We start from the raw sequence: 13,946 nt of genomic DNA, 5'->3' as shown, positions 1-13,946 counted from the left end.
TAAAAAAATTATAAATTGAAAAATTAAATATTACAAAATTATAAATAAAAAAATAATAAATTGAAAAATTAAATATTACAAAATTATAAATTAAAACATTAAATATTACAAAATTATAAATAAAAAAATAATAAATTGAAAAATTAAATATTACAAAATTATAAATAAAAGAATTATAAATTGAAAAATTAAATATTACAAAATTATAAATTGTATATTATAAAAAATAATAAATTGAAAAATTAAATATTACAAAATTATAAATAAAAAAATTATAAATTGAAAAATTATATATTAGAAAATTAAATATTACCAAATTAAATATTAAAAAATGGAATATTTAAAAATCATATTTTACAAAATTATATATTATATAAAAATTGTAATTAAAATTATAAAAAATATATTATATTTATATATAATATATATATATATATATATATATATATATATATATTATATAAATTAAATTATCAATTGAAAAATTTCTAAATAAAATTTAAATAAAAATATTTACAAAAATAATACATAATGAAAATTCAATCCCCCAAAATATACACCTCATCCTTGCCATACATATAATATATCAAAATAATTATTTATTAAATTAAATAATATATTATATGTTTTCAATCTCAATTGAGATAAACGATATCTCAGAAATACGTTAACATAATACAAAAATTAATATTCAATTTTATAATGATATAATAATGAATATATCCAAAAGGTTTTTGTAACTATTAACCCTGTCAAAATTTGATGATCAAATCGATAGGAATTTCACGCGTGATCGATCAAACGAATAATCAGTTAGTTAGTAAGTCACTCAGTCAGTAAGTCAGAGTCAGTTAGATAGAGAAAGTATAAGAAAGAAGTAGTAATACGAAAGAGAACGTTGTTACAATCTTTTCCTTTGAGTGTAATGAACGACAAGATCTACGATAGGAATACAGCTACTTCTTCTTCTTCTTCTTCTTATTCTTCTTTTTATTTTTTTCTTCTTCTTCATCTTCTTCTTCTTCGAACGTTTCCCTTTACCGAGATAATACCTACCGCATCGTTTAAAATAACGATATCATGCTTTTCATTTATTCATTCATAGTTTGAATAAGTTTCATTGACGTTTCTCACGCTACTCGTATCAAAAGCAATAAAATTTTATCACTTATATATATATATATAATGTGTATATGTATATATATATGTACTATACTTTCTTGGAAATCAAATATAATGTATATGCATATGTGTAAGACATGTTATAAGAACTTAGGGTTAGATTATTATTATTATTATTATTATTATTATTATTATTGTTATTATTATTATATTATTCATTCATTTCTATACACTTTTCATTTCGAAGAAAATATATATAATAAATAAAAGTATATAATATAAAAAAATTGTTAACACCCTTTTGCTAACACGAACCAATGTCTATATATTGTAAGTTGCAATCTAATTAATATCTAATCGAAAATAATTATTATTTATTATTATATTATTTATTTTTATCGTATACGCATTTTTCATTTCGAATATATTGTTATTATTATTAGTATTATTATTATTATTAATATTATATATAATAATACTATATAATATTATTTATATTATTTTATATAAATAATATAATATAATTATATATAAATAATATATATAATCAATTAAAATTTATTTTAATTAAATAATAAAATTAATAAAAATTAATAAAATAAAATTAATAAATTAAAATTTATATATATATATATATATATATATATATTATATAAAAATAATTTAATTATATAATATTATATATATTATATTAATAATAATAATATAATATTAATAATAAATAAATAAATATATATATATATATATATAACAGATGGTGTATATACCTGTTCCCTTATATAGAATACCTAAACAAATTTTTGAAAAGCTTAACAAAAATTTTGTCCCCTCAAATACTAATAAAATATTTCAAATAAAAAATAACTAAATAAATAAATAAAAGAGTTTATTCCATTTCCAGATGATATCTCCTTTAATCCTAATGATTTACAAAAACAAATAAAATAAAATAAAATAGAAAGAAAAATCGGTCAAAAGGATCGTAGGAAAATCCTTTCGAATAGACAAAAAAAAATAATTATTTATGAAAATATTTAAATACATTTAAAAAAGAAAATTTTCCGAAAAAAAAAGCAAAAAAAACCTTTAATGGAATGTGAATGGAAAAAATTCGATTTGCAAAATGAAATTGGATTTTAAACGATCAATCGATCGATCGATATATATATTGGTATTGTGAATCCTTTCTTGATCTTTTATTTCTCTTCTTTTTTTTTTTTCACTTTCAAATACATTCGAAGCTTCGAGAGAGGATACAAAGAGCAGAGAGAGAGAGAAAGAGAGAGAGAGAGCGAAAGAGAGAGGGGGGGGAGAGAGAAGAAGGTTGGCGTGCGTGTAACGAGCTTGGGATCTCCTCCCGGCAAACAAACCCTTCTTCTTCTTCTTCTTCTTCTTTCTCCCTTTTGGTCCCACGATTCCATCGGCATCTCTCGAAGTCGGTAGAGACCTGCAAAAAGACTTTGGAATGTCTCGATAGCTCGATAAACGCATTACATTGTACATCGAGGATACTTCGACTGCAACAACGACTGCAACAACGAGGACAACGACGACGAGGACGAGGACTTTCCGAACAGTTGAGACTACCACCACCACCCCCCCACTTCACCCCCACACATGACCCTCTCCACCTTTCTCTCTCTCTCTTTCTGTATCTCTTAAAGTCTTACACATTTAATCAAGAAAGAAAAATTCATCGAACTGAGAAACTCGTGTGTGTGTGTTGTATCATGCCACCTGCTGCACCTTTACTGCACCTTTACTGCAAAATGCGTATTTTTGTCCTTTTTCTTATATATATATTTTTTTCTTTCTTTACAATTCTTTTAACGTCATACTATAACTGAGAAATCATAAATAAATAAATAAATATATATATATATATATATATATATAAATTTTTTGTTGTTGTATTTAGTATAGTATATTACATATAGTATATATAGTATTATATTGTATATAATATATATAGTATTAGTATTTAATATACTTATAGTATATTAGTACTATATATATATATATAAAATAAAATATAAAATAAAATAATATATCAAATAACTGAGAGAAATGGCGCGAAAATTTAAAAATGGATATTAGTTTTATTAGATAAATCTAATATACAATATAATTAATATATAATTGCAATGTAGAATTAATAATATGTAAAATAATAAATAAAGTAATACATAAAATAATATATAAAATAATGTATAAAATAATATGTAAAATGATAAATAAAGTAATACATAAAATAATATATAAAATAATATATAAAATGATATGTAAAATGATATATAAAATAACTAAAAGAAATGGCGCGAAAATTTAAAAATCGATATCAGAGTTATTAGATAAATCTAAATAATTAAATTAATTATGAAATAATATAATTAATATAACATTGTAATGTAGAATTATTAATATGTAAAATAAAATATAAAAAATAAAATAAGAAGAATCTTTCATGATTTATTACTATCTGTCAATCATAATTGAATAATGAATATAAACGGATAATGGAAAAAAAAAAAAAAAAAAAAAAAGAAGAGAATATGAATAACTTCGAGTTATTATTTTAATCAACAAAATTGTGATAGGTGTACACCATTGAAAGAGAAGATAATTTTATAAACGACGTATATGTACACGTCATATGTATCTATCAATGAAAGTCTAAAAAAGAAAATTCCAAGCTGTTAGGTATACTTAATTAATCTCATGTCACTTCTTCTTATTCTTCTTCTTTTTCTTTTTCTTCTTCGTATACGCGAGAGTAGTCAGTCTATTTTGCATATGGTTACACACCTAATAGACTCGCATATTAAATGGGGTTTTCTGCTTCAAACAACCCACGTATACGAGAGACGATACATCTGCCCAGGTGCTATATTGTTGGGTCAATACAGCCACGCGAGTTTCTCCCACGGAAGTATTACTAAGGAAACGATATAATCATGCTACTATTACTACTACTACTACTACTACTATTATTATTATTATTATTATCATTATTGTTATTATTGAGTAAAGAAATTAATAACATCTAAACCTTTTTCATTTGTGGTTATACTTATCTTTTCTATTTGTCTTTGGAATAATGAAAAAATGAAATGATAGATAATAATGTTTCGTTAATTAAATCTAATTGAATAGTGTCCGAGAAAAGTTAAAAGTAATGGCGCGAAAATTTAAAAATGAATACCAGTTATTAGATATATCTAATATTTAATTAATTATATAATTGTAATGTAGTATTAATAACATGTAAAATAATGTATAAAGTAATGTATATGAAGTAATATATGTAAAAAAATATATCAAATAACTAAGAGAAGTGGCGCGAAAATTTAAAAATGGATATCAATTGTTGGATAAATCTAATATACGATATAATTAATATATAATTGCAATGTAGAATTAATAATATGTAAAATAATAAATAAAATAATGAATAAAGTAATATATAAAATAATATATAGAATCATATGTAAAATAATGTATAAAATAATATGGAAAATAACTGAAGAGAAATGGCGCGAAAATTTAAAAATGAATATCAATCATTAGATAACTAATATATAATTAATATATAATTGTAATGTAGAATTAATAATATGTAAAATAATAATAATAAAATAATATATAAAACTGTATATAAAATAATATGTAAAAAAAATATAAAAAATAAAATATACAATAATAAAAGAAAATAATGAAACAAATAATATATAAAATAATATATGAAACAATAATAATATATATAATTAATTGATCATTTACTTGAAATACTAACAAATTATTATTATTAATATTATTATTATTATTGCTATTATTTATCTATATATATATATATATATATATATATATATATATATATATATATATATATATATATATATATTTTATGAACCATTTATATTTTATTAAAATGAAGAATATAAAAATATTGACCGAACTAAATAAAGAATAAAGTTTGAAATGATATATCATGGATTTTGAAAAGTTTTAAGACCTTGATATTATTTTTCGTTGCTTTAAAATGTTCGAAAAGACCGACCCTTAACGTCGAGAACGGATCGGGAGTGCAGCCACATTGAGGGAAAAAGCTGGCAGCAGGCTGCGTGTCTTTCGGTGCTTCCAAGAATGGCAGGGGACCCGTCAGACCTGATCCAACCAACCGTACCCACCGACTAAATTTTCAAGGCACCACCACCACCACCACCACCACCATCACCATTATATTGGAAAAGGAAGAGAAATGCACTTATCTCTTCCTCCTTTTACAATTTTTTTTTCTCTTCTTTTCACGGTAGGATTCCACCCTAACCTTAAATTCGAAAATTTTCGTTGAAACTTTTTCGAGGATAATATAAATTCAAGAAGGGAGTATCATTTCTTACTTGTTCTTTCCTTAAATTTATTTAAATTAAATGAATTAATTAAAATATACAATAATAAATGCTATAATAAAATAATAAAATATTAAATTATAATTTTTTAATTATAATTAATCTTTAAACAAATTATACCAAATTATTATTATAATTATTATATATATATATGTATATACATATTTTGAAATATTTTTATTCCTATTCACGTAAATTACTTTTTAGTTAATTGAAATTTTTTCAAAATACCATTTTAATACCCCCCCCTCCCACCCCCCTTAATGTGATTTTCAAATATTTTTATTTCTTTTCGTGGTAAAAATCATGGAAAAAAAATTTGAAGATTAACCAGGGAAATGATTATAAAACCTTATGGATTACTTTGATCATCATGAGGGTGGTGGGGTGGAGTAAGAACAAAAAAAAAATTGTAATACGAAACACAGGTGTGAAAAACGTTATGCATACCAAGCAACCCCCGCCAGTATGGTGTTTGTTCTCACGGAGAAAAGATAGGGGGTGAGATATCCACCTTCTATCGTGATATCGAACCACGAACGGGATTTTTCTATACACCGCAACAAGGTCGTTTGAGGTTAAAAATTCCATAAGTTTTTTTGAACGATGTGAAGTTGAAAGACTGAGAGAGATAGATAGAGAGAGAGAGAGAGAGAGAGAGAGAGAGAGAGAGAGAGAGAAAGAAAGAAGCAATAAAACATTCTCGAGGACGCTCAAATTTCCTGATTCGATACGTCGGCGGCCTAAATGAGAAGAAAGAGATTGAAGAACAAAAAAAAAAAAAAAAAAAAAAAAAAGAAAGTAAAATAAAAGCAAACAAAAAAAAGGTAACTTTACCTTCGTGGATTCTCTCTTTTTTTGCCAAAATTATTAAAAAAAAAAAATATATATATATAACCTTAATATATATATAATAATCTAAGTGATCACTTTTTTTACAATGATCCCTATTTTAGTGTTTTAAAATTTTTTTTATATATTATTATTATTATTATTATTATTATTATTATTATATTATTTATTATATTTATATTTATATTTTATATTTATTTTATTTTAATTTATAATTAAATATATATATATATATAAACACCGTGTGTTCAAAAAAAAAAAAAAAACAAATTAAAAATTAAATTTCCAAAGAAAAAAAAAATACAAATAAAATTCTTTAATCTTCGAATATGTTTCCTATACTATATATATATATATATATCTTCTTCTTTTGACTTCCCCTACAATCACTTACATTCGTTCCTTATTGTCCAAAGGGTTCGTAAGAGCAACCCACTCCGCATGATTTACAAACGTTAAACCTTAGCAAGAAAGGATACTTTAAACGTTCACCCATCCCCACCCCCTCCCATTCTCTCCTCCTCCCCACGCCCGATGACTCTTTCGGGCGTTATTTTGTTGCTGACCGAAGATTTCGGGGCTTTATGTACCGCACCTGATGCGAACAGACCCCCCCCCTCCCTCCCTCTCGTAAAAGACTCTACAGAGAAGAAGACTTGGCAAGGATGAGATAGGGGGATGGGAAAGGGTGGAGGGAGAAGGACCACCACCACTACAAACCCTTTACGTTCCTCCCGGCCGTTCTTTGTTTTAATGCACGAGATACGATAATATATTCCGCATTGTTCTCTACACAGGGAGAGAAAAAAAAAAAGAGAGAAAGAGAGAGAGAAGAGAGAGAGGGAGAGGGAGAGAGAGGCCGGTTTTCGCTTTCTGAGGCGGTGCGTGCCGGCAAAAGCTATCTCTCTCTCTCTTTCTCTCACACTCTCTGTTTTATTCTCTCTCACATATTGCATCTTCTACAGCATCCCCCATCTCAATAATGGACCAAACTCCTTCCCTCTGCGAAGATTCGTTCTGATATATTATCGACCAGTCTTGCACAATATAGTTTAAGAAAGAGTGAGAGAGAGAGAGAGAGAGAGAGAGAAGGAAAGACTGTGAGAGAATGTGAGAGAGTAAGAGAGAATATATTATGTCTCGCGGATAACTTGTGTTCTAGTGCCCGTTAACACGTGCTAATTTTTATGTTATGACACCCCGCAAGCATAACGGCAAACTCATTCCTACTATTTCCTACCTCCCTACCTCCCTACTTCCCCCCTCTCCCACCTTTTCTAACTTCTTCGAAGTACTCATCTAACGTATCTTCATTCGTTGTACATCCTATCTCTCTTTTTTAAGAACCCCCTCCCCCCACCCACCCGCCCGCCCTGCTTTATATTTACGAGTTTATTTTTTATTTTGTTCTCTTGTTTTCTCTTCTCTTCTAAAAAATTTTGTTTTATTAGATGTAAATTTGTTACTAGATTTGTCACTAGATTTGTTTGAAAAGGAATCTGATTGGATTTTGAATATTTTAAGATTCGTGTATTTTATATATTGACAAATTTTTTTTTTTTTTTACTGTTTTGTTCTTTTTTCATCTTCTTTAATTTTGTTTTATTAGATCTCGATTGGTTACCAGATTTATTTACTAGATTTGTTTAGAAAGGAATCTAATTAGATTTTGAATATTTTAAGATTCGCGTATTTTATATATTTACGAGTTTATTTTTCTTTTTTCTATTTTGTTCTTTTCTTTTTTCTTCTTCTTCTTCTTCTTCTTCTTCTGTAATTTTGTTTCATTAGATCTAGATTGGTTACTAGATTTATTACTAGATTTGTTCAGAAGGGAATCAAAATTGGATTTTTGGAACATTTTATTAGATTCGTGTATTTTAGTTAGAACATAAGAGATCTTAATTAAACTTAATTGTAAGATAAAATTGAGATAGATAGATAGATAGATAGATAGAAATGAGATCTTTGATGTGTTATATAGTACATATAGTAATATATTTGTAGTTACACACGAACAGCCGGTTATCTTTTTTATCGAATGACGATTATACCTAATGCAAGACGGCCAGGTGTGTTTCATACAACCCTTCCATTGGTTCCGCTATACTTTTCTCTTCTCTCCCTTTATGTCTACCTTTTTTATTTCATTTGATGTCAGCCTTTATACGAATATTTTATTTTAAATAAAATGATCAGTATTTTTTTTTTTTATTACATTTACAATTTCATTAGAATTATTTCAAAAATATACGAAAGTGATACGACAATTACTTTTTCAAACTCAAATATTATTTTTCTGTTAGACTCTCAAAACTTTTCAAAACCACCCCCACGTATATTTTATTATATTATATTTAAAAATTAATAATATTAATTATAATCAATATAATATTGACCAAATTATTGCAAATATTAATTATGATATTGGTATTTGTTAAATCACAATCGTAAATATACATAAAAATATTGACCTTAATATTAAAAACAATAATATATATATTCTTCAAACCCCATTTAAATTTTCTATTATATTTTTTCGAAATAGTAATATGAAAATCTTGTTCAAACAAATAAAAACAAAAATAACATTACCAAAACTACACCTTTCCCTTCCCCTTATCACTCACCCCCTTTACAGTGTATATATTTAACGAAGATAGTAATATTTTTTTTTTTTTATCGTTTGATACTTTTCAAAATATCTTGTTATTTTCTTAGAAAGATATATAGTATAGAAAATATATCGCATTTGTAAATAAAATAAGATATCCTATTTGAAAAGAGGCTTACACAAAACGCAACACAACACAACACAACATCTTTTATAATTCGTTCTTATAAAATATTCCTTTTCTCTGGCCCTGTAGGGAACGATTATTAATCGTAGGAGTGTGTACACGCAGCATTCAGCAGCGTAAGCGCGGCATAACTTTTCTTATTGCAACTCCTCGAGGAAGGGAACAAAGGATCCTGAGACATCGCGGCGGCGCATCCGCTATCGCAATCCCATACGCGTAGGAATGCATCACACGATGTTAGCAGAGAAACATCAGGGGGAGGGGTGAGAAAGGGCGAAGAAAGAAGAAAAGAAGGTGGTAGTGATGGTAGTGATGGTAGTGATGGTGGTGGTGGTGGTGGTTGAAGGATGGATGTATAGGAACACTGATGAGAGAGAGAGTGCCGCGTCTCTTTGATTGCGAGAAAATCTCACCTTGCAATACAAAAATATATTCCTTGTAAAAAATATTTAAACATAATTATACAGCGTTACGTTTAAAAATCTCTACTATACAACCACATATCTAATCGAGATAATAATTAATACCTTGCTATATATATATATGTATTACATGAATACTTCAAATCGGTTTAGTAGAAAATGAATAAGACAAAAAATTTTGGCAATAAATCAACGTCATTGAAATTAAACATTGACGAGCAAAATAATTATCTGACCCTACTCTACAATATATAATGATGTGTGTATATATATATATATATATTAGTATACCAAATAATACCAATATTTAACATATGTTTACTAATATACCAAATAATAGTATACCAAGTATACCAAGTAATACCAATTTAATATATATATATATATATATTTGGTAGTTAACAGGTAGCTATTTGGTAAAAGAGAAAATACTCATTGATCAATTTCGAGAATTAGGTATGAAAAGATGATCAAAATCGATGATTATTTTCACAATGTTTTTAACATGTGTATAATAGGGTACATTTAGCTGGTTATTATATGAATATAATCGAGTAAATGCGAATAGTACGTTGTATATGTGTGAGAAAAGTAAAGATGGTAAAACCGAGCTCAACGCGTCTTAATTACAGTTTAGATGATGCCTGACGTAATCCAACTCGGATATCTTTCTTTTTCTTTCTCTGATACTTTTGATACAACCTAGCACCGTTTCGCGATTAATCGCGTGCGTAACGACACACATACATATATATATACTTGGACTAAGTAAGAGAGAGAATGATAGTTCATTATTATTCAATTAAAGTGAGACAACGTATTAAACCGGGTAGCGTGAAACCACCGCAACTATGTTGCTGTGTCGTGTTGTGTTGTATGTGTAAGTTTCTCGAGTTCGTTGCGGTATATAACAAGGACGAATGCGAGTAAGCGGTATCGCGTACCAGTTTCAAGTAAATACTATATTACTACTATTACTACTACTACTACTACTTTTATACTCTGAGAAAACAATTTTGTTCTCTCTATTTTTTGGTGAGAGAACGCATTCCTACTGCAATCAGTGACCGTTGTTGAAATGATATCTAAATTCTCTTTAAAGAAATACGAAACGTTAAAGTTACCCTTATCACGTGGATGATAGGGTTTTTTTCTTCTCACGTTTGGAATAAGATATTTAGTACTTTTTATCTTGCATACATATATACATGTAGTTTTATATGTTGTTTATCCTAGCTCAGTGTAGAAAAGAAGAGACCGATTAAGAATTAAAATCATGACTTATTTTTGTACTAAATTGAATTATGATTACTTACCTTAACAAAAGAGTGGAACTTGACTTTGCTCGGTGATACAGGTGGACTATTGGGCGGTCTTTGCTGTGACGAATGAACTAAATTCTGGACCTCTAACAAACATCCTTTCCTGACGTATCTATTCCTAGGACTGCTCTGAATATCCATCTCCATCTGGACTTTTTTTTTTTAATTTCAAATTTTCTTTAGTATTTTGTCTGAGTATTATATGGCTTAGTCTTCTAGTGTTGGCTCTAGAATCTTCTTTACAGATTCTCCTCCACACTTTGGAGACCATACTTATCGAACAGAGATCTTGCGGTGCTAAAAAGGATAAAATTTTAGAAATTATCCTCCAATGATTACTCTTTTCTCCCAATAGTGCTAGAAGATCTACGGTTTTTCTTCCAGTGTAATCTAATTTAACTTTTGTACGATGTCTTGCCAAAGAAAATGCACGATGACTGAAATCCAACCTTTTAGGTTTGATCTCTGCTATGGAAGGTATATCAACGACACAAAGTTTATTTAACAACTTTGGATCTTCCGTCGAAGTAACATTATTGTTGGTTTTCCTACCGGTAGGAGAATATGCTATGCAAGGAGTTATTGTTTGATAATTAGAATTAGTTTCCTGGGGTGTACTTTGTGGCATAATGACTAGTTTCATTTCCACATCCTCTTCTATTGGTTCGGAAGCAATAAAGGAAGAAGATGGTACCGCCAAGGAAGGAATTGCCGGTGAAGGTGGTGGTGATAGAATTTGTAAACTGGCTGATGCCAATGTAACAGGCATTGTGGTTCTCCATGCTCCATAAATACTACTAGTTGATCCTTCATTAAAATCTTCATAAGTTAAGTTTAAACTGTGAGAGGTGCTACATGGACTGGCATGTTCTAAACTGTGACTTTGGCTTGTTATACTCAAGTTTGATGTTCCTAGGTTGGAACTATATGCACAGTCTTCATTTTCAGAAGAAATGGCAGTAGGATCCGCGTTACGCGTGCTTTTATTAGGCAATTGATTGAGCTTTGAACGATAACGTTGTGCACGATTTGATTGGTAGAAACTTTGACGTATCCGAAGATGCCTTTTTAACGGTGTTACGAGTGATTTGTATCCTGCAATTATTGGAGTATGCAAACTGGAGCGTGGTGTCAAGGTTAAGTAACCGCTGTCAACGCTGTCATGAGAATTGTGCGAGTTGTTATTACTTATATCGAAGGTAATCGTGTGAGCCGGTAGCTCAAAATTCATGTTGTTATCTTCCTCCATTCTGCCGATTTTTCTTCTTCTTCCACTTTTTCGTTAATATTTAAAAAAATAAAAAAAAAATAAAAAATCTCACACCGGGACTACCTCTTCTTAGAAACGATTTCTAAATCGTATAAAAGCACCATATTACGTATGTACCGCTGAACGACGCGCGTGTCCTCGTTGTATACCCCCCCCGGCTTACTTACACGCACGTATTATTATTATACACTAAAAAATATTTCAAAAAACTTTAGTCGCGTCGATCCTTATATTCGCGGCTAACTTTTTTTCTTTCTTTTACACATTAGTATACCGCTAAGAAGACAACGTCAAATCCATCGTAGATTTTTAAACGGCACGTACACATTTATTAGATCTTTTTTTTTAACCTTCAATTAAATATATTTTTCTGTTTTTTTTTTAACTGACTACTTCTTCTTCTTTTTCTTCTTCTTCTTCTTCTTCTTGTTTACGCGTTGCACTGTTATATTTCTTCTTTCTTCTTTCTTCTTTCTTCTATATCACGTGTTTAGCGCGGGAAAAAGGACGCACAATATTGACGACTACTACTATTACACCTTGAGTTAAGATATAGAGAGAGAGCGGGAGAGAAAGCAAGAAAGTCACCGCCACGAGTCTTCACACTACTCACAAGCATCCGTTTCGCGCGCGCGTCTGTAAACAAAAGCTTCGGAAGGATCGTTAACCGTGAGAAAGAAAAAAAAAAAAAAAAGAGAGAACAGACATATACACATATATTTTCACTTCTTCCCACGGATATTTTCATCCGAATCAAAATATTAATATATAATCGTGATCCCTTTTTTCCTTGGAACAACGACTTCGATACGTCATTCCGAATTAAATCGAATTTGTTCACTTTCTAACTACGCACTACTACCAACAAACAACACACACACACAATATATCTCCTCTCGCATATTTTACAAGGCCATAACCGATATATTACGAACGTTCGATATTGCGGTATTGCTGCTACTGCTACTACTGATGCTGTCTGCTGCCTGGCTAAGGCAAGAAGCGGGAAATACACGCACGCGGGACCGCTACACCCCTTTCCTCTTCTCTTCTGGATCCCCCCACACGATTTAAGGAACCACTTCGAAACTTTGAAAACTGTTTATCCCTTCTCCCACCACTAGCCGCTAGACGATCTTTTAACCAATGAAATATTTCGTCTTATCCCGCCGTTCGTTGCTAAGCGCTACGATTGGTTGATCTCCTTGCCTTCCCTTCGGATGCCTAACCAGCAGCGTCCTCTGAAGGACGACATGGTAATACAACGTCGCTGTTGCCGAGGGAATTTCGGTGTACGCAATTGTTCCAGCTTCCATGACACACTACATTTTATTACAATTTTCGGAATTATCACTAATTCTTCTCTTCTCAATGGTAATGATTTTTATTATTATTTTTAATTATATAGAATTTTATCGAATTTTTATTATGAAAATTCTTCATAAAATAATTTTACCAAAGATTGTTACCAAATTATTTTACAAATATGTCTTTAATCTCTTTGTTCTTTCTTTTTACGAGAACTATTTTTCTTTGTTCATTATTTGAATAATTATTATATTATTTATTCGATCGATATTTGATTATATCGATTATTATATTTGTTAAATTCTATACGTTTATATTTTTTTAAAAATTCAAATATTTTTTTCTAATGTTTCGTGTATTTCTGTTATAACAATGCCTAATACTTTATCGATTGAGTAACGTAGTATGGTATTTTATGTTCAATAAATTTTAATTAATTT

At 28.7% G+C, this 13,946-nt stretch overlaps 1 protein-coding gene across 1 annotated transcript in view; it reads right to left on the bottom strand.

The window, feature by feature from the left end:
• Positions 1–13,530, bottom strand: part of LOC107063880 (uncharacterized) — a 48,763-nt gene extending 35,233 nt beyond the window's left edge. Inside the window, 2 exon segments of the mRNA XM_015316021.2 lie at positions 10,923–11,090; positions 11,092–13,530. Of these exon segments, the coding sequence (XP_015171507.1) occupies positions 10,923–11,090; positions 11,092–12,177 (1,254 nt within the window). The 5' untranslated portion in view covers positions 12,178–13,530.
• Positions 13,531–13,946: the final 416 nt, after the last annotated feature.

This window comes from Polistes dominula, unplaced genomic scaffold, assembly GCF_049000335.1.
Source record: "Polistes dominula isolate Pdom_NZ unplaced genomic scaffold, Pdom_raw_medaka contig_73, whole genome shotgun sequence".
In the NCBI taxonomy this organism is placed as follows: Eukaryota; Metazoa; Arthropoda; class Insecta; order Hymenoptera; family Vespidae; genus Polistes; species Polistes dominula.
Note: the sequence above shows the minus strand (reverse complement) of the source record. Positions and strands in the feature narration are given on the sequence as shown.